Genomic DNA, 21,947 nt, shown 5'->3' with positions numbered 1-21,947 from the left:
GGACACTTGAGACACCTACATGAAGCATGTGAGCTCTGGGAGCCTTGTGGCAGTTTGCAGCTACAAACCACATCCTAAGGCACAAAGTGATGCTAAGCTTTGGCACCTGGGGTTCTGCAGCAGATCAGATGTACCACGTATTATTCTCGTTTTCCCCCTGTGCCAGCTGTGCTGCTCAATGCAAGCATAAGGACTAATTGTCATGGCTTTTACCGGGTTGAACGTGCTCTGTGCAGACATAGAAGTGGACGCTAGAGCTGCTCTGGTGTTCAGACTCCATAACGAGGTCTGGCTGTTACGTGGTCAGGTTTGTAGGTACGAAAGGGGCAGGGGGGCTGTATGCAGCAGCACTACAGGCTGCGGGAAGTCACTAAGTTTCCAATGTACTTTTCTCTCTGCAAGTTACAACGTGTAAATATGTGGGCACGGATCACCCCCCCGCTTCCCAGCACCCCTTCTCCCCTCCCCAAGGAAGCGGAATTGGGTGTCTGGCGTCAGCGGAAGCCGCTCCGTCTTTCCGGTGCGGCGGCGTGCTCGGCCCGGCCGCGGCGGCCACTGCTGCAGTCATGAGTGTGCCCGCGTTCATCGACATCACGGAGGAGGACCAGGTCTGCTGACATGGGAGGGCAGCGGGAGGGCAGCTCCGCCGCTGGAGCCGGGTCTCGGGCTGGGAGGCGGCTCCGGCTTTGGGACAGCCCGTCGGGCCGGCCCTGCCATGTAGGGGTTGCCGCTCTGGCTGCCCAGCGGCACAGCTGGGGTGGGAAGGGGCACGATAGAGAAACCCCGGCTTCTTTTAAGCGGTGGACTTGGAAACCTATAGCAGCTACATTCAGGAATACCAGCCTTCTGTCCAGCTCTCACCTGTCCCAGTGTCCAGTAATTGTCCCTTGGAAAGTTAATTAGCCTGGAACGTCCTCAGCAGTCAGGGGGCCGGGAGCACCTGGTGATGTCCAGCAGCACCGTGTTGGTTTGACACTGAACCTGACAGAGGTTACATCTGGTGTTACAGCTGCATCCAGGTCAGAGGTTGCCTGTGAGGAGGCAGAGCAGGTCATAGGATTACATTGGGAACTGTATATTATTTGTTTGATGTCTATACATTCTGCCTTCTCAGATGTTGTTCTGTTTATGTGCTTTCCTGGTGAAGACACGACTAAATTCTTAGGGGTTGTAAAAACTCATAAGAAAGCATCTTTCTCATACAGTGTTACCAGGCTGCAGTCCTGCACTCTGTAGCTGTAAGTGACATGTACCCACTGTGAGGAAGCTCAGCAATGTGGTGATGCTCTCAGTTACTGCCTCTCACACTGAGCTGGTGTTTGGGTTATACACTGTCAATGGGGAGTGACAGTGCTATGAGATACTGGGTAGTGCCAGGAGATGTCAGCTACTGTGTGAGCAGCAGGGGAAGAAAATCTGTAAGCAATTCTATTGCTTTAACAAATCAACTGTTTGTGTGTGTTTCTTTTAAGGCTGCAGAACTTCGAGCTTACCTGAAGTCTAAAGGAGCTGAAATCTCTGAAGAAAATTCTGAAGGGGGACTTCATGTGGACTTGGCGCAGATCATTGAAGTCTGTGACGTGTGCCTGAAAGAGGATGACAAAGGTTTGTCACTTCAAGCGTTGCCAGTTTTGCTAAACACACAGCAATTAATGTTTTCAAATAGGTAACTGTGAGCAGAATTTAGCTGTGTTGCCTGGCTCGCATGTTAACTAACACATGCCTATCTGTGAAACTGCAAGTACTTAATTCCAGCACTGCCATGTGAAATTTGCATTTGCTCTGCCCCTCCCTTCCTCTAACATCTACTGCCCTTTGAAGGAGTCATCAGTGGAGCTTGACTGTGCTTGTTATGGAGGCACCTGAGCTGTATATGAAACCGGTTTTCCCTCTGAAAAGCTTATATGATGAAGGTTCAGTGCTGGTTGATGTTTCTGGTGACGGATCAAGTAGGTAGCAAAAAGTCAAGACTAAATATCTGTTAGTGGAAGCCTAGAAGACCACACTGAGCCAAATCTTATGTCTAATCTGACAAACATCCAGATTGGCAATGCTGGCATTTTATCTTTTGCAAAATAAGTATGCATAGTAGAAGTAACTGCAGCACCAAAGAGCTGCTACTGATGGTGACTGTTGCTGTATGTTTTGTTCTGCGCAGATGTTGAGAGTGTCATGAACAGCGTAGTCTCTTTGCTGCTTATCCTGGAACCTGACAAACAAGAAGCGCTGATTGAAAGCCTGTGTGAGAAGTTAGTGAAATTCCGGGAAGGAGAGCGCCCATCTCTCAGGCTGCAGCTGTGAGTATTTGACAGAGAAAAGTGAGACCGTGGTACCTTGCAGAGGGAGCGCATTATTTCATATGTGTCTGTAAATCAAAGCGTAGAATGTTGGATTAAGATTTGTAGGGAAAAGTGTGAAAAACCGAATACTACCAATCATAAAATATTGTTATACGTTCTTTGCTAGGTATTATGAACTTAAAATGCACAGTGCTTTTGGCTTCTCTGCTGGAACCTGTTATTAAACCAAACACTGTTACAATTCAGCATGGACTTATGGTGCTGCCAGGTGCTTGTACTACCATGCACGTGATTAGAAGCATTTATATGCATTCCTTTTTCCTAAATGTCTTCCTAGCCCTTTTTAACTCAGTTTTTTGTTTGTGGTTTAGACTGAGCAATCTCTTCCATGGGATGGATAAGAACACTCCTGTGAGATATACAGTGTACTGCAGCCTTCTTAAAGTGGCCTCATCATGTGGTGCCATCCAGTACATTCCAACTGAATTAGATCAGGTAATTATCATGGTGCTTCAAGTTGTGGCCTTGGTATTAACCACGCTGCATTTCACTAAGTATTACTTGGAGTTGATACAGACCATCTCTTCCTGCTAAAGATTGCTAGAGTCTATGAAATAGAAATGTAGAACACAAAACTTTTTAACCTTTTAAAGGTCTACATTTGGAATCTAGACCAACTTACCATCTATTTTTTGTCTCTACTTCTGCGCATAGTTCCATGAGCCTGTTTCTTGTGGTAGTAATGAAAGTGAGGAGCTTGGATCAGGAACATCATGTTCCTTGCTCTGGAATTGCAGCATGTTGGAATTTCTTGTCCTTAAGGAATGTAACGTAATGTAGAGAATGAAGACTTCTAGCTTCCAGTGTGAAACTGCTATATTCTACATGGGGAGCCTGATAGTCAGAGGATACAGAGGATAAATCTCCGTGAAAGATTCTTTGAATCCTTTTCTGCTTGAGAGTCAGTAACTACAGTTTTGTTTTAGCCTTTTTCCAGTGCTTCCTTTTCACTTGGTCCTTTTCTACTTAGGTCCGAAAATGGATTTCTGACTGGAATCTCAGCACAGACAAAAAGCACACTCTTCTGAGACTGCTGTATGATGTCCTCGTAGACTGCAAAAAGAGGTATAGAAGACAAGTAATAGATTACTGCATTTTACATTGATGTGTTGCAAGTTATATTAGGAAAAGTGTTTCTTACGGCACTTTTAAAATGAATTTGAATTACCAATTCGGTGCAAGTATACCTGTTGCTTTTTCCTTTGTTTTAAGCAGTCTCACATTAAGCCATTTCTTAAACTATTCCTTTTTATGACTATTAATCTTTGAGCATTGTAGTGTTATGCCAAGTCTATTTGGCATAAATTTAATTGCACTTTTGACATTTTAGTGCATGGCAGCGCTATCTCTTTTTTTAATGATGTTGGGAGGCTTATCAATCACAGTTAACAGAATCAGTCTTCTAACATAAACATTACCTTTAGGACAAAGCTTTCCACTCATCATCAAAATTAATGTCTGCACAATACCTGCTTGACCATTTTAAATCATTATCCTGGATCATAAGTGGTATCTTTGATCTAACAAACTTGGCAGACCAGTGTCTTCTGGCATGTAAAGCAATGCCGTCTGCACCATGCCTGTAAATTAATGTAAATCTCAACTGAGAGCTGCCATCAGTTTATCTCGGATATGTGATAGGGTGTTTTGAATGCATTGGCCAGGGCTGTTGAGATGGGCTGAAGTGGTTTCAGCGTGTAGTTCCACAACTGTGTCAGTCTGTCTGTCTAACTTGTCCCTGCTGTGGGTTGTGGGAGGAGGCAGAGCAGCGTTTCCTGTCTTTGCATGACATCGTACTGCTGCAGAAAGAAGCACTTCTGTCCCCAGTCCATTTCTCTGTGTGTACACATGCTGGTGTAGGCACTTGTGCAGCTGTGCAGTGGATTGGATGGGGAAGTGACCTTTCTGCGGAAGAAAGGCAGGTGTGGAGCTGTTGAAGTAGGAGGAGAGTTTTTTCTGGCAGGAGAATTAGCTTATTCTGGCCTCATGCAACTGTAGCCTGGAAGCGCTGTGTCAGCATAGCAGGATCATTTTTACTGAATCTCCATTTAGGGGCAATTAATCCTCATGGAGTTGTTACACTGTGAGCTACAACATTATGGCCATTTCCTGTCATTAATGTTAAAATGCTTTTGCATTGATGATACTTCATAGCAGATTTCAACTGGTCAAAATCATTTCAAAAATGTTAGTTGGATTTTATATACGACATAGCACTTCTGTTTTAAAGTATTATACTGATAATCTGTAACGCTCTTACTTCTAAAACATTTCTCATCCTATTGATTTATTCAGAGGCTTTAATTAGCTAAACTCCCATATTTTATAGCTAACTATGTTTTAACTAGTCTTAAAATATGTGAATTAAACTTCTAGCTTTTGTTCTGTGCTATGAGTAAGCTTACTACCAAGGTTATTTAGCAGATAGTTGCCCAATTGCAGGGGAAAAAAAAGATGTTTTTGCTTACAAGTAATATTTTTTAAAGTGAGGCATTGAAAACATCTACAAACTCTGTAATATATTACTCTGCACTCAGTGTCCTTACCATCTGTTGCAGTGAGCTTTGCAGTGAATGGAGCAATTTTTCAGAGCACTTACGCTCTTCTCCAGGAAAGAAAACAAGGAGTGACCCCTGCACCTTTGACCTGGTTCACTCTCCTGGATCAGTGGGCAGTATTTGCAATAGTATGGGAAACGCACAGCAGCATTCCAGCTTTAGCACACAGGAATGCTGTTCGGTGTAGCGGTATGGGAAGATAAGTGGGAACTGAAAAATAAGCAATAAAAATCATACCTCAGTTACTTTGTTGATTTATAATCAAGGAAAAAAAAACATTGTTGAAAGGAATGGAATCTCGGTTCTTTGGCTTCCTTTATGTTTTAAGTTCAATTAACATGGCAGAAGAGATGGCTTTCCAGACCTCAGAGTTCTTTCCCCCGTGGTTAGCTTGGTAGCAGACAGCTCCTGAAAAGCTTGTTTTATCAAGTCTTTTCCAGCCACATTCTGATTGAAATTTCTTTTTTCTGATGATCAAAATCATCTTGAGCTCTTTGAGGAAGGGCTCTTATCTTTCCATTGGTCAGTTAAAGAAAAATTGGTAGGAGCAGCTGGAAAATTGATAGCTGGTGTCGCATGTTTCTGGGTTTTTATATTTGGCAGATGAACTTTGCCAGAGGTAAGTTACTTTCTCTGCTACTCCTGATTCTTGCCATAAAGGTTTGCTGGTAGTTTTCTACATCAGCTTGCTTAATATTCAGCTTTTTCCTAGCTGTGTTGGTATGAAACATGCTGCACATGTGCAAAGCCATCTAAATTTGTTTCATTTCACTATTATGTGGCTATCTGTTCTTCTACACACCAGCATGAGGTGCCATGACAAAGCATAGGCTGACCTCTTCAATTACAGATAATTCCTGCTTCCCACACTGTCTGAATATTTGCACTGCACATCTGCGACAGCTGGGAGCAGAAAACATCAATGATGTCCCTAGGAGCACAGAACTTCACTCTACAGAGAAGCTGTCAAATAACAATTCTATGAGATTTATGATAAATACCCATACAGTTATTGAACTGAAAACATAAAAAACATTTTTTTTTTATTGTAGCTTGTGCTGCTACTTAGTTAATTCCATATGAACGTGATACCTGCTGATAGCCTTGTGCAGGTTTAGTCCTCTCTTGTGCAACATCTGCCATTACTTTAAGTAGTTAAATGAATAAACTGTGTAACAATAAAGTCTCAAATTGATTTAAGGAAAAATTGGTAGGTCTACTACGCTGCAATTGTATATATGTTTTGACCGGAATACTGTTAATTTTCTTCATGGGGGAAATCTGCTGTATCTCTGCAGTTGACATACTTTAAAGGAAGAATTGAGCTTTACGCTGTAGCTCAGAGAGAACAGTATCTTCCCTTCCTGTCCCCTCAGAAAGTACTTCTGCATAAAGAGGATCCCAAGGATATGTGCACCGAAGCCAGTCTGTGTGCATTCACAGGGAATTTCAGCAAAGCTCACACTCTTATTATCAGATAATGGTTGTATCTACACACAGACGTGGTAGGCCACATCTAAATATGAAGTATTAAGGAGGCATCAGTGAAATCTGTTATCTGTCTGGACAAACTATCGCAGCTACCATCTTTTGGTAGTTAGTGAGGATGCCATAAAAATAGGTAATAAGTTGTTTTTGATGATGCTTTTTTTCTTGTTCTGTTTTCCTGCTGAGAACTTTGTAAAGAAGCACCAGAAGTTGCTGGCATCACTCGTGGTGAGAACTGAAACATAAAAATAAATAGAAATTAATTGACACAGTCTCTTTCTTGTCTGTTTGGAGATGGCTTGCAGTAACATTGAGGTGCTGTTTAAAACATCTGGGTAGACGAGGCTCAGAGTTTACTCCATTTTGTTAGAACGAATGCCTGTTTTCTAAAAGCTGTCTGTCATCGCAGCGCTGGGAGCTACTTGCTTCGAGGCAGTCTGAGTTGCTTGAATTGCTGGCCACTTCCTCAGTTAAATGAGCAGCTCTCACTCTGAACACTTAGAGACAATCTGTGAAAGAAGAAAAGGGAGCTTTTACGCAGCTATTTTTCTGACCATAAATATCCTTTAAGATATGCCATTTTACATTTGAAATAAACTTTGCAGTGCTACTTATTCTGCAGTGATTAAATCCAGATGTGCATAAGAGGAGCGTTCTAGTGAACCATATAAAGCTGTTCCGAGCTCAGAAAGCTTTTTCCATAACCAGCAGGTAATTTATCAATTTAAGAGAATGAAATGAAGGGTGAAGATAAACATTTTGTAGAACAAGAATTGAAAGAATACATCTAGTTAATTTGTTCTTTCCACTAGAATTAAAATGGATCATCTACATCTTTTCGAGTGTAATTTAATTTGACCTGCAACATCGTGACGGGATTATTTAAACATTTGAGTGTGTTGGAACTATTTTTTCAGCAATCCTAAGGTGACTTTATTTTTATTCTTCAGTGACACCGCAGCAAAAGTCATGGTGGAACTACTGGGGAGTTACACAGAGGACAATGCTTCCCAGGCTAGAGTTGATGCTCACAGGTAACACCGACTTCCCAGTTTTTAACTGTATTGCAGTATTCTGTTGATTGCTTTATGTTAAAGGGTTTGGAATGGCCTTTTGGCAGGGGCCTTTTTTCTATAGTGTAGCTGACCTGATGAAGAGTTTACAACCTGTGGTAGGTTTGGGTGTTTCTACATTCACTCCACTGTGCAAGCGTTCAGGAATAGTTCTGCTCACTGCTGAACCTTAGTAAAATAGGTTGTTTACATCAGGTATCAGAAGCTGAATTGTCTTCCTGTACTTCAGGGATTTTTTTTACTTGCTGCCTATTTGAATCTTGAACTTTAATGTTCTTTTATTGCTCTTATTTCTAGGAGCAAATACTACTAAGGATATGGAAAAAAATAAAACCACTTGGTGGATATGCTTTTCTTACAGGCAAAATTTTGCCTTCTGCCTGCATCACTCTGACAGACTTAGATCTTTAATAAGTTACATAGATCTACTCTGTGTGTATTAGCTTGTGCATAAGCTTGCAGGAGAACCAGAAGGACTCATTTTGTAAATTAAAACATTTGCATAAGTAAATAAAAACCTCAGTGACTACTGAAAGAACATCCCTGCTTAGAGTTGACCACACTGCTGTGTCAAGGTAGACTTCAGGTTCTTCTGGGTGTGTGTTATGTGGCAGGGTCGCGCTCTAGGCCATCAGCACTAGTGTATAGCACTAACAGACTTCTAATGTGCTGTTGAGCAAATGCTTTCATCTAGAGTTCTAGAAACACTTTAGGACTGTTTATAGTCTGGAGCTGCAACTGATAAATCATAGGTCTTGCAGTGTTTGGTATTGAGGTTTTCTCTGCTTAATGTCACATGTTCAAGTATAATTAATCTTCCTAAACGACTTGATTCTATGAAATTTTAGGAGGACAGTAAAAACACCACAAGGAATGAAGGTTTGGCTGGAAGTAAATGTAATAAATGCACAGTTGGATACAGTAGGTTCATCTGCAGTCCTACCACCTGGCAAATCTTAATTGTGATATGGGGCAAAGTACTGAGCACTTGCTCTTGTTTTTTTCCATCTGTGAAACAAAGATTAAAGTTACTTAGGAATGTGACATGCCTTATATTTAAGTGTAGTTGAAAACCCTGGAATATCTCCTAGAAAGCAAAGAAAAACAAATGGGGTTGCATCTGAAATGTGTATTGCTGTAAAAATAATCATTTCTCTTTTTTAATTAGATGTATTGTACGAGCATTGAAAGACCCAAATACCTTTCTCTTTGACCATCTTCTTGCCTTAAAGCCAGTCAAATTTTTGGAGGGCGAACTTATTCATGATGTGAGTAGCTTTCTTATTAGCAAGCTGGTTTTATATCTTACCAAGTCCTTGCCTTATTAATGTCTTTAGAAGGTCATTGGAATAGTGGGCTGTGTCATTAATCTCAAGTTGCAATGTACGAGTTTGTTTTTTTTTTAAATGGTCTTAGCATCAGAAAATTAAAATTTTACATGTAAATGTATAGTAGAAAGTTCCCCTCTAGAAGCTTCAGAAAATCAGTTACAAGTTGCACCTTCACTGTGAATTCTTTTGGCAAAACTGCCTTTCTGACCTGAGAAAATAATCCCAGCACAGATTGCCCTTGGCTTGACTTTAAGAACTGTAAGAACTGTAAACTTATTGTTTTGGGGATTGTTTATTTGTTGGGTTTTTTTTTTTTTCCTTCACTATGAATAGAAATTGCAGTGTTTTATGTGTCTGTACATTCTCCAAAGAGGGGAAACAGAAAATCTTTCAACTGTTCTTACATTTGTTTTCCATCTTCCAGCTTTTGACAATTTTTGTAAGCGCTAAACTAGTATCCTATGTCAAGTTTTATCAGAACAACAAAGACTTCATTGACTCACTTGGTAAGTTTTCAAGTCGTTATGTTTCTGTCATGGCTTATGATAATGGAACCGACAAAGGACTTCAGTTCCAACCCAAATACCAAAAGACAATTTTAATAGTGATTTTTTCTTGGTGTCATTTTTTTTTCTAAACAGTGGATTAGAATTGAAATGGTCTGTCTAAGTGTGGCTTGTAATGTATGCTAGCTAGGACAAACTATTTTGAGGGTTTCAAGTAGGAATCTGTTTTTCTCTGCTTCGTTCATTTAAACCCTTTTGGAGGGGATATTTAGTGAATTGGTACATCAGGCTGGGTTGAAGATGACAACTTCAATAAGTGAGACAGCAGCTTGTATAAAACTCTTAGTGAGCATTTTAAAAAACACTAACTTCATAACAGCAAATACTTCAAATACTTCCCCTGAACAGTAAGTTAAAACATGCAGACTAGCGTACGTGTGTGCGCGTGTGCTGATGCATTAGACCTAGCAAGTCACAGTCTGTCCCAGTTAATTTGTTTCATCACATGAAGCAATGTGATGGAATGTTAATGTCAGCACCCTCTTTATTTACACACTGTGGAAAAAAGGAGTAGTAATTAACACTTTGACACTCCCCCGTGGATGTGTAATTGACTGTTTCAAAGGAGCACTGGTTCATAAGCTATTGCATGCATTAAAATTACGTTTTTTATATTCCAGCTTTTTAGGACAGGGGTCAGTGACAATGCAGAAATTGCTCAATGATGCAGGTTTTTTTATTACTGCATTAAGGTTTTGACATATTAGTAATGAATAAATGTTTCCATAAAAATCTGATTATTATTTTTTTTATAACTTTGATTTTGAAATGACACTTGAACACAAAGTGAATGCATTTGAATAAAGGCACAGTTGTACAAAAAACTGAGTTTAGTGCAGCCTTTTAACATAGGCATTATTTTTTTAATGAAGCGTGGTCTAATTCTGAGAATAATTATGCTCAGAGCTTAAAAATGCTGGTATTCTGAGTACTAAAATGATAGTTTTTGGGGTTTTTAAGATAAAAATCAGTAAGTTTTCAGTAGTTTGTAACTGTGTGTATAGGATAGTGTTATCTTTTGTCTTTTTATCTGAACATTAACTATAAGGATGTTTCATACTTTCTAAGAGGAGAGGGGTTGTTTTTTTATATATATACATATATATATAGTAATTACTTTTATGTGTTGAAATGGTTTATCTGTTCAGTACTTACCCATGGAAGTATTTGATGAAAACACAGTTATGCTTATATCTGTACGTCATACAATAATCACAATTTATTTTTTTTTGCCTTCCTGTGTCTGTGTTTAATTCCATGAATATAAGGTCTACATCTTTTCAATAAGTCTGGTATTCAGGTTATACTAGTAAAATCCTTAAGTATATGTATAGCTGTTTTGTAAAACAACCTTCCCCTTGTTTTCTCACCTTTATGGCACACTCAGGGAGTTTTGAATGTCTTTCAGCTATGAAAGAGGTAGAGATTCTGAAGTAGTTCAAACTGGAATGCTTGGAACTTGCTCTACGTCTTTCACCTATGCCTTAAAAAAGAAAAAAGGCAGATCAATATAGAAAACAGTATGATTGTTAGAGGAGGCATTCAACAATTCTCTGAAACACCTGGATCTCTTCCCCAAAACAAGTGTTTTTAGTCATTCTCTTCCTCAACATTTTCTCAAGTATTGAGCTTCAAAATAAAAAATCATGTTGTTGATTTTGCAACAGATCTAAAATACTATTAGCTTTACTTTGATCAGAACCAATTACAATTAGTCCAAGAAAGATGTGCAATGAAGGCTCCTACAGGTGGCATCAGTTTGTTACAATTTGTTGTTTTATTAATGCTGACAACTTGGGCCAGCAGTAGCATTATCTGTGTCAACTGAATCGCCCTAACATGGCCACATTTAATCTGGTATCATCAGCAGCCTTTTTCAGAAAGTTAATCAGCATCTCATTTGCATTTGTTAATTAGGGTTAATGTGCGCTAATTGATTTTTTGATGCTTGTAGATTTCCATTAAACTCGGTTAGGTATATTTTCTGATGCTTCTCATCCATATGAGTTATAGTGATCACATTTTTGTTGAATTGGTGCCAAATAGGGAGCCCGCATCATAATTACAGCTAATTAACACAACATGATGTCCTCTGCTAATGTGCTTTCCTATTGGAGTATGTATGTTATAAATTCCAAACTTAAATATTTACTGAAGCCATGTGGATGCTTATAATGTCATTCCGAAACCAAATGATTGCCATTCATCTTAAAGGAACTTCCAGTGAAGCTTAGTTGGTGCCTTGGAGAACTTGATAAAGAAAGGCTTTGGCTTATCCAGGTGCAGCTCTGTTCGCCTGCACTTTTACAAGAGTGAGAACTCAGATTTCCACGTGCCAAGCCCAAGGTTCAGTTCTTTGTGTTGCCATTCATGCTACCCTGCAAAAGATCTGACACATCTTAGCATCTCTTTACATGTACTTGAAGAGCACTTGCTGCAGAACCATTACAGTTTTTTTAAGCACCTACCTGAGAATGAGCAGTGAGGCTGGAGGAAGGCTTTGACATCACCAGTTATTTTTCTTGCATTGCATGGCTCTGTTTCCTGTTGATCCAACTAAAAACATCACTTGTGCTCTTACCACCCAAGTTCTGTAAAGATGATGTCCTTAGTGGTTCAAAAAATCTTCACCCTCTTCTTTCTGGATGTTCATTTTCATGATGAATTAATAACTAAACCAGGTGTTTTTAGCAGAACACGAGGAGGATGCAGAAATAAATATTACCTCAAAAAACATTGATAAAGCCAGATAGGATGTTTTCACTATGTGAAATTCTAAATTACTGCAAGGATATATAGTAAAAACCATGAAAAGCAAATTAGATATTATTGAATTAATATCCATAAACTGTCAATACTTTTCACACAGGCTTGTTGCATGAACAGAATATGGCAAAAATGAGGCTACTTACTTTTATGGGTATGGCTGTAGAGAATAAAGAAATATCATTTGACACAATGCAACAGGAACTTCAGATTGGAGCTGATGATGTAGAAGCATTTGTTATTGATGGTAAGAACTGTAACAAAGTACTTTATACAATGCTAATTAACTATACCTTATATAATCTTCTGAGTTAATATTAAATATTGAAATGTTTTATTCTATTCCAGTATAGATGTATCTGTAAAACTTCTGTGCTTGAATGTACAGCTGACGTTGAAAGAATTGCTTTCTCAGACATGGGAAATATATTTCAAGTAATTCTGCATAATAAATCATCTACAGGTTTAATTTGTCACCTGGTTTTGTTTCCTGCCATTAAAGCTATTAATTTGTAGGAGTATTTATTATTATTATTACGCGTTTCTTTAATAATTTAGTTTGGCATCAATAAGAAGAAGATACGTCCATCTTATAACATCATTTTGGATTTCTGCCTATTAGATGGTTAAAACTGTCAGCAAAAACATTTTAGGAGGCTTAAGCAATGTAACATCACCTTGTCTTGAAAATAGGGCTTAAAACAGCATTTCTTTTTTGCAGCCGTAAAGACAAAGATGGTGTACTGCAAAATAGATCAGACACAGAGGAAAGTAGTTGTCAGGTAAGACTTAATTCTTCATAGCATTTTGTAGGACTTAGTGTGTTCTAATTATTTCACTTACAGGTGTAGAATATTTTAACTAGAGGCGAGGTATTGTTCCTATCACTTGGTGGTAGTTAAGTAGTTGCTATTTATCATAATTTTATTAAAGCTCAGACTGAATGTGATTAGCTTATGTAATGAAAGAGTCCTATTTTCCAGCACATTTCATTTAATGACCTAATAGTGACAAGAATACTAATGACTATTGTTGCTTTAAATATTTGGGAAGGCTGCAGACTTCTGTAACTGGTGAAGTGCAGCATTTTACAGAAAATAAAAACTTCCCTGCTCGTGTGTGAGATTAAAGTGATGCTGTAAAAGAATAGTTAGGTGAGTATTACATCTAGTAATCATCTGATTTTGTTTTACTTCTCTAGTCACAGCACACATCGGACTTTCGGAAAGCAGCAGTGGCAGCAATTGTACGATACTCTAAACACCTGGAAACAAAATTTGAATCAAGTCAAAAACAGTCTCCTCAGTCTCTCAGACACCTAAAGAAAGTATAAGCTGGAAATGTCCCTCTATAGATACATTGTATTCAAAACCTTTGACCATTTGTGAATGTTTCCAAAATGTGTACAATTGGTTTAAAGGAGACAGCATTCTAAATTGCAACAGAAAAGCAATAAAATGTGGGAAAATCTCTCGTTGATTTTCTTATATAATTAGAAATAACTAACAGTAGCAATACCTTGTTTCTTTTGTTGTTGTTTATTAAGTTTTCTCATATGAGGATTGCTCTTTGACAAGAGGTGTGGGGTGGAAGGGAGGTAGATGAGGAAAGTAACAGTGTAAGTAACTGAAGTGAGAGGTTACTATTATCCTGAAGGAGGAGAAACGTGAACCAGGAATGAAACTTGGTAAGTAAGTAAGTAAGTCATACCCCTTGTTTTAGTGGGGAAAGAGGCAGTATTTAGACATAATCTACTATAGCAACCCTAAGTGGCGTGAGTCTAAAGAACAATTATACTTTGAAACAGTTACAGCAGTGTTCAAAAACAGAGCAGTCTGTCAACCCAAACTGAACTATTTCAGTTAGAAGTTCTGGGGAGTGATTTAATATTACTTACAGGTTTATTAAAACATTTCACTTGTGAACTTTTAACTTTAGGCCAAATTCATAACAAGTTAAAACGTGAAAGTACATGAATATACACTATATAGGAATACCTCTACCAGCTTGTCTTACAGAAGTGGTTTATCCACCATGTTTAACTATCACCTCCTACTGCTGCTTCTTACTGCTGGTCTTCATGTCTCCTTTTTCTTGATGAACAAAGTCTTTCCAAATTGAGGAATTTCTCAATTTCTTCTATTTGGTTTTGTACAGTGGAATTGTGAGTAGGGCATCTGTCCTCATCTCTGAGTGTTTCACTTTGTGCTGGAGTTACAGTCATGGGAGATGACTTCTGCTCATTCAGAGCAGTAAATCCTTCTTTCATCTGTCAGGGGGGAAAAACAGTGGCAGTTAATAATAAAAAAAAAATCATGTTCAGATTGTTAGCAATAATTTGACATTAAACAGGGAAACATGAACAGAAAAATAAGTCAATTGGAAAATACGTTTTATTTGAGATGCTCACTTCAGCTTGAAAATAAAAGACTCTATAAATTTATAAACCTAACCTTAACATGAGACTTGATACAGAATAGTATGAATAAAAAAGACAAACTTGCATGAGAATGCAGATTAGCAAAATAAATAGTTCAATTAAACAGTTTAATGTTGCAATTGACACTTCTAGTGCTACGCAATAATTTGATTAACAAAACCCAAAATCATGAGGTTTATAGTGTTAACTCCGTCCCTGCTTAGCTTTATAGATGAGAAAACAAACATCATTAACTGAAGCAAGGTCGGTAAGCATTTGGCTTTGCACGTTAAAGACCTTTTTTTTCTCTGAATAGTTTTAATTACTGTTTCATATATATCCAAAACAAGCAACAAATCAGTGAAGCATTTTTTCTGCTGGAACAATGAGCTTTCTCCTCATAGCCTTACACTGTGCCACCTGGGAAGGACAATGTGCAACAGCAGCCACCTGCCTGAGCATATGGGTCACATGGAGCCAGCACTGCAGTGCTTCTTGGGGATCTCAAATGTGTTGTTCAGTAAGTTGCACGCTAAGGGCAGTTCTGTCTTATATGGATTGTGAGGTGAGACTCTGTTGAGCCATTTCTGAACACAGGATAACTGGCCCAACTACTTGTAAGTCACAGTCTGCAGGCCTGCTTTCAGTTTGGCATGGATTTTCATAAAACAAACTGAAATTTGAAGAGGGATAATTTGCAGTGTATCACTATATGCTGCTACATACACTAATAATTAAAAGACTTTCCTTCTGCAATGTACAAGCATTTCTTGAAGTTTAGGATACAAACATAAAGCACATTGTTCAATTCACCTATTGGAAATAATAATCCTATCTGTCAAGCTGAAAACCCTCAGCATTTTCATAAAGAAATGAAAGTAAAGCAATGCATCTTTCTGCCCACACTGTAAGATATGGTAAGTTCTCTTTTATACCATGGGGGGGAACGTATATAAAAACATAACTTTTTTTTTTTTTTTTCAAGTTTTCAAGTGCTGCATTTTGGTTAAATGAAATTATCCAAGTGGAAGAAGGCATAAATCCGCTCCTGTTATAAATGTACGAGTTAGTCAAAACAACTAAACTGAGCAGCAAAAATTACTGCTGAGCCTCTTCTTAATCTCAACAGCTTTTACATGTCAGTCATAAAAATGACAAATTTAAAGAAAGAAGGTATTAGAACAGCACCAGTACAAAAGGGAAGGAGTGGTCTGCGATGTCCCAGGCTGAGACTTCATAGAGCAATTGCTTGGAAAATAATCTAAGGTCAAATCAGCAAGGCACGCTGTTCATGTCTGTCTCAGCTTTTACTTAGCCTGCACATAAGGAGCTTTAATTTGGAGGTGATGAAGTAGTATAACCACCATCAGATAATGAAATACAGCTTTTTACTTGCTGTAAATTAGGCACTTTAGTCCACCCCTTTCCAGAAGTTCTCAGCTGAAAGTATGGAAGAATAAGCAAGGAAGAAAAAGAATATTGTCATCAATTCTTGGCTCCACCTCAATGAGAAAAAAAAAAAAAAGCAGGAGGCACAGTATCACCACCTCATTCTCATGCTCAAGTATTGTTACATTAGAAGGGTTGAGTAATTTAATATAACAGCAGTCGTCTTCATTTCAGAGAACATGAATGCTAGTAGCACTGAGAATTGATTATACTTAGTAAAAACAGCCAGTTTTGTCACCTGAAAATACTACATCTACATCCTGATCTCAAACCTCATCCAGAAGAGGCAGCCCAAACCGAGACTCTCCTCTAGAGCCTCTTCCAGAGAAGGAGGCCCATTGCAGTTGTAAATTATTCTACTGCTCTTGAATATAATGTTTAGGATCTAACGTGGATCTAAGAATGCAGTATGAGGCATTGCTAGTATCACTCTGAACAAACTTGTCTTACTGGAAAACAACAGCTTGCTTTTCCATTATCTGCTTTCACACACACATATAGTATGTTAACACTAAAACAGTAAACTTAAAAACAATATTACGTAATTGCTGCATGGTATAAACTGATAGGCTGTCATTCATAGATCAGCTGATTTTCTAAGCCATTCACAGACTCTTTAATAAATAAGATGCTCCTATCAAATAAAGGAAACAGTGGGTTTTATACTTTTCTGTGCTACTTTTTTTTTTTTTTAAACAAAGAAAAATCTCTAGGTGATGAGTTTTATTAAGGTACACGATGAACTACCCTCTTCTTCCCCTCCCAAACAGACTGGTTAGCATCTGTTTGATTCATACGCTGTGACTTTTTCCTGCTGCTTTCTATCAACCTTAATTGTGAAAAATGGTGCCTAGTTGCCCTTTTGATATTATTTTGGAGATTGACTCAGTCTTAAAGTATCCAGATGCGTACAGTTGTACAAATATCTGTGGAATTAGCTCACTGAGGTCTGGTTCGCAATATTTTTAATTGACTTACATGTTCTGTGGGAAAAGAAGAATCATAAAAAGTCTTTGCTATAGCATTCCATTCTTCAGTAGAGTCTCCCTGGGGGTCTCGGTGGATACTAGAGGTATTCAAAGTGTCGGCGGCTCCGTTAGAACTGGTAGAACCTGATTGACGAAAAGGAAATGGTAACAACTGCGATTTATTCTCTAGGCACTAATTGTAAAGTAACTACATTTCTGGTTTACCTCTGATCTTAAAAAAAATAATAATATACTTTTGGTTCTAATCACCAAATCTCTGTTGCAGGCTTTTCATCCATTTTTCTTTCATATTCTTCTGCAAAGATGAGGAACGCTCCTATTCCAGTTAAAGATGTTTTGTGTCATTTTCATGCATTAAGTTAATGAAAATGGGGATTTATACAGAACATAAGCATTTTCAGTATACCAACTGAATATCCCTTTTATTAACCAGTACACCTCTGAGACTCACCTTCTGAAAATGATTATAAAGTATATAAGTACTGGCATCCTGACCTAAGATTGCAAGATGACTTGTAACAAGGACATTCTAAATACAAAGTTGTTTAGATGACAACATCTTTAAAGTAAGCAATCTTTTTTTGTACATAAACCTAATATTTCATAAGATCAGGCTATAGCTGTCAACTAAAGGTAAAAAGGACAAGTGGGTAGATCAACTGTAGCAGCATAAGGCTCCACTCCTGCGGTGGCTTTATGCACCTCTGCCAGACTCCACTGAAGCCAACACCAAACTACTTGCAGAATCAAAACAAGCATACTTTAAAAATTACTAATAATGCAAAACAGTCTCTTTCACAACACAGATGCCTGTCTGTTACAGATATAATAGTAAAATCATTACTTTGCAGAATCAAATAAGCAGAGAGTTCTCCAGGAAGATTCTGCCCACTCTCAGTTAATTCCTGTACTCAGTGAGATGTGGCTGCTGGAACCAGAAATGTTGTATCAATAGCAGATTGCATTGTCCTTAAGCAGTAAAAGGAGTTCCCTCAAACAGGATTACTGAACTTCAGTGCTCAGTGTTTCATGTGGTTAGCTGTGCCTTGATGAGGAAAAACATAAGCAAAGAAAGGAACACATCCACACTGATTCCACCCCTCAGTTGCCATTTGGGAAAATATTTGGGAAAAAAAAAACCAACACAATAAATCTTGGAAGTTGCAGTGCTGAGTGTACAGCAATGACTAATTCTTAGGTGCCCTGTCAGTAAGATTTTCTACTCTCCAAGAGGCAGGCAAGCAGAAATAGGGGCTTATATAAATTAGGCAGATGAGAGGGAGAGGCAGATCTGGGACCCAACCCAAGATCTTCAGCTATGAAGTTCTGCCAGAATTAAAGAGGTCTGGTGACTGTACCGGTCACTAGGTAACTCGTTTGTGGAAGCACAGTCATAATCAAATCCCCACTGGCTCCTTTGGATGAACTTGTTAGACTCACTTCTTGGAATTACCCTACTTTGCATACAAGAAAAGAAGGAACAGCACATGGATTAACTTCAGATTGCATGATCGGTTCATGCAGAAAAAAACCAACATGTGGAACATCACATAACTGTGTAAGGATTTCATTGAAACTGCTTCTGAAATTCACATCACTAAGATAAATAACACACTGTCGTGAGATCAGGATTCTGCTACCACTACTACTGTTTTAGTGACAAAGGCTCATCTGAAACCAAAGAAAACTAAACTGAAAAAATGGTGTCAGTATACAGAGGCATGTGAGGGACCAGCTATGGGAACAAATAACCAATAGACCTAAATCCATATTACCAGAACATGATTAGGAAATCAGACTGCTAGTTTTCTGTGCCATTGCCACTGGCTGCCAAACTGTGGATAGGTCAGGGGTGGGATGGGGTGTCCATTCTGCTCTGAATGCACTCAGGTGGCAAAGATAAAACAGACACACACCCCCTATTACATAGCGGCTGGCTCTCCTAAGAAACATCTCAGCACCCAAAGTTCCATTTTTAACAAAGCTAGGGCCTTTCAGCTCTTCAGACTAAAAAAGTTTCTCCAAACTTACAGCATACGGGGATTATAAACAACCCATATGCAAGCTTTATTTTGAGAGGAAGACAACACTAATACCATCTTTTATTCTGTCCTTTCAACTCCTTTCACATGCTCAGCTCATTCAGATGGTTCAAACTGTCCATCTGAACCGAAGATGTACAATAAAAATGGGTAAGTTTTCTCTAACTGTGATTCAAAAGAATAGCTATTGGTTCATAAATTACCCTATTTTTTTTTTTTAATGTGAAATGAGAGCATTGAATGATTTCGAGAACCTTCACAGTGCTTTTCAGATCATATGCAAAGCTCTGATAAAATACACCTTGCATTACAGTTGCAAATGCCTATAAAAATTCCATTTGAAATTGCCCTGCTCTTCTATCACAAGGAAAATATGGACAAAAATTTATTTAATCAAATAATGAATCAAACAAAAACTGCTTAGCTACATTTATACTATAAATTGAGGAATATCATGGTATTTTTCACTCTTTTTAGCATAAGCCTCCTAATACGAAGTTTCTGCATTTAAGCAGTGCAGTGTAATATTTTGGTAATTTCTAAAACAACATATTCAGGGCAGACTTAACAATGTACATACGTATCTTTCTTACCTGGTCCCACCTCTTTCCTGCCAACATTTTCACTGTTGTTTTGAAACAGCGCTCTTGAAATCACCTTTTTGTTTTCCACTAGACACGGTAGTTTCTCTTTCAAAACAGAAGGTTCTTGGCATGATGAAGTCCATGCAGCCTGACTTCTCATTTGATTTACACTTGAACAAGAACTGAGGTCGAAAAATTTGAAGCATACTGAAGTTTTCTCAGCTTTTTTATCTGAACTTGAGAGATCAAAGAATGACCTTCCACTTACATTTTCAGATGTTCTCATGGGTAAAGAGCATGATTCCTTCAGGTGAACCTCAGCAAACTTCTTTCCTGGAACTGTACTGTGCACTGAATCTTTGGTCTGTTTTAACACAGTGTTATTTACTGATTTATCAGTAACGTACAGGGAATGTCCATTTTTGATGGGCTGTATCTGAAGTTCTTCATTAAGTTTATCTGCAGCACTTCCATCTGCTGGGACCTTTTGACCAGTTGTGTCAAGACCATCATCCTTTACTGGAGGCATGGCTTCAGCATTCAAGGTACATGTACTTCTGTCACCTCCTAATTGCTCAGTACTGTCATGTTCAGGTTGTTTGCTGTGCACATCACCCACATTTATGCCCTTATTTATTTTTCCAGGGCATAAATTATAAGTACTTGTAAGAGGCATGTTACTACTATGTTCTTTTGCAGCTTTATCAGTACTTGCATCATTGCAATAAACAGCTAGTAAATTTTGAGCATCCATTGCTGGAAAACCAGTATGCCTTAGCGTACCACTTCTGTTGCTGTTTGAGGCATTATCATTGTAATTTTTGTCTTCAGCATCTACACGCGTCTGTTTAAAAGGGAATTTATCTCTAGGTAAACCACACAGATTTAACAAGCTTTTCTCTATTCTGTGTGATCTGTTATCCACATCCTTGCCACTGTTTAGCAAGCTACATTTCTGGTGTTCTGTCTGACAATTTTCTTTAGCATAAGATAGGATGCCAAAATGGAACTCATTCACCTGATGATTACCTGTATTTCTTTCGCACACAGCACTCTTCTCAGTGCCAACAGCTGCTTCAGATTCTTTTTTGGATGCTTCGGTTGTAAGAACACTTTTGTCAAGTTCTGTGATACTTGAGTTTTTGTCTGCTTTCGTACAAATTGATTCGTGTGTAGCATTGCACTGTTCTTGGTTACTAGAGTTCATCTCTTGAATTGCATTTTTCTCACAGACAATTACTCTGTCAGCAGCATCTAGAAGTGCCTTACTTGTTTCTGTGTGATGTGCTGCTGCTGGACCACTGCTGTCCTGTTGCTTTTGTTGTACGTTTGCACTGTTTCCCTCCAGTAACACTTTACATGTTGTTTCTAGATTTTCTGCTTCTTTACATTCAGTGACAGGCACTTCCAACTTCTGTCCTTGGGTAATTAAATCAGTATCAGCGCAGAGAGTATTCCTGGGAGAAGCCTCCTTTTCCTTTCCTTCCAAAGGGCTAGTTGTGTTAATCTCACCCTTTAAACTGTTCTCGAGAACTTGTAACTCTGTTAGAATAAGTGCATTTTCTAGTTAGTGATGGATCACCCACACATTAAATAAAAGATTGTTTTTACAGTTTAAGATTTAAAAAATACTTCTTCCTAACCCATACCCACTTGCCTGGAACATGGAAGAAGATATTTTAATAGCTTGAGGAGCAACAATACAGAACTTACTTCACTGTCCCAGGGCAACCACTAGGAGCACTGTGCTTTTGTGCAGAGCCTTGGGAATTTATCACAAACTAGCATTGCTGACATCAAGAATTTACTGCTATTAGACTAACATTTAATTTGGGATTCAAACATTTTCTTACCATACATTATACTGTAATTATTTATACCTTTATCAACAATACTACTTATCTCTTCTATCCATGTAATCTTATTACTTGGTTCTATCTGTAACTCCTCGGTGCCTAAGGAGAAGTTCACTATGTTTTTTACTTCAATTTCATCTTCATGTCCAAAGTTATTGTCTTTTCCTAGTATAGATGGCATACAATGGTTTTCTTTCTGAATAGTCTGTATTTCACTGTCTTTTGATTGTTCTTGACCACTCTAGTATAAGAAAGAAAAAGATCACACATTTTAATAATCTACTACAGCCTCTGATTCTGAATTCATTTTACAATTCAGATGGAAACAGAAGACCATTCTCCCAAAGTATATGAAGTTAATGTAAATAGAGGAAAAATAAGCAGGCTAGGACTCAAGAAGAACAGGGAAGACATTAAGCCCTTATGATTTCTAATCACAGTCCATAAAAACAAATTACACAAATTG

General features: G+C 38.3%; 2 protein-coding genes across 15 annotated transcripts in view; one reads left to right on the top strand and one right to left on the bottom strand.

Annotated features, from left to right (window-relative positions):
* Positions 1 to 513: 513 nt before the first annotated feature.
* On the top strand, positions 514 to 13,612 carry EIF3M (eukaryotic translation initiation factor 3 subunit M). Of its 2 annotated transcripts, XM_015863499.3 has the most exons (11): positions 514 to 608; positions 1,473 to 1,605; positions 2,159 to 2,297; positions 2,672 to 2,795; positions 3,331 to 3,425; positions 7,357 to 7,440; positions 8,648 to 8,747; positions 9,235 to 9,316; positions 12,246 to 12,389; positions 12,864 to 12,924; positions 13,344 to 13,612. In XM_015863499.3, the coding sequence occupies exons 1-11, from the start codon at positions 567 to 569 to the stop codon at positions 13,462 to 13,464; spliced, it is 1,125 nt and encodes a 374-aa protein (XP_015718985.1). In that variant the 5' UTR covers positions 514 to 566; the 3' UTR covers positions 13,465 to 13,612. The 2 variants fall into 2 exon arrangements, with proteins under 2 accessions (XP_015718985.1, XP_085406048.1); XM_085549922.1 differs by lacking the exons at positions 7,357 to 7,440; positions 8,648 to 8,747; positions 9,235 to 9,316; ... (1 more) ...; positions 12,864 to 12,924; positions 13,344 to 13,612 and adding an exon at positions 4,919 to 5,159.
* A 47-nt stretch (positions 13,613 to 13,659) lies between these two features.
* Positions 13,660 to 21,947, bottom strand: part of CCDC73 (coiled-coil domain containing 73) — a 66,342-nt gene continuing 58,054 nt past the window's right edge. For 9 of the 13 annotated variants that reach the window (XM_032444717.2, XM_032444718.2, XM_085549912.1 and 6 more), the window contains 4 exons: positions 21,554 to 21,722; positions 19,635 to 21,167; positions 16,989 to 17,122; positions 13,660 to 14,411 (listed from right to left, as the gene is read on the bottom strand). In XM_032444717.2, coding sequence (XP_032300608.2) covers positions 14,208 to 14,411; positions 16,989 to 17,122; positions 19,635 to 21,167; positions 21,554 to 21,722 — 2,040 coding nt within the window. In that variant the 3' untranslated portion in view covers positions 13,660 to 14,207. Of the gene's footprint in view, positions 14,412 to 16,936; positions 17,123 to 19,634; positions 21,168 to 21,553; positions 21,723 to 21,947 lie in introns of those variants that run through there. The other 4 variants (XR_014946937.1, XR_014946936.1, XM_085549914.1 and 1 more) reach the window with 4 other exon arrangements.

This window comes from Coturnix japonica, chromosome 5, assembly GCF_054131305.1.
Source record: "Coturnix japonica strain WE chromosome 5, WE-NBRP24, whole genome shotgun sequence".
Taxonomy (NCBI): Eukaryota; Metazoa; Chordata; class Aves; order Galliformes; family Phasianidae; genus Coturnix; species Coturnix japonica.
Note: the sequence above shows the minus strand (reverse complement) of the source record. Positions and strands in the feature narration are given on the sequence as shown.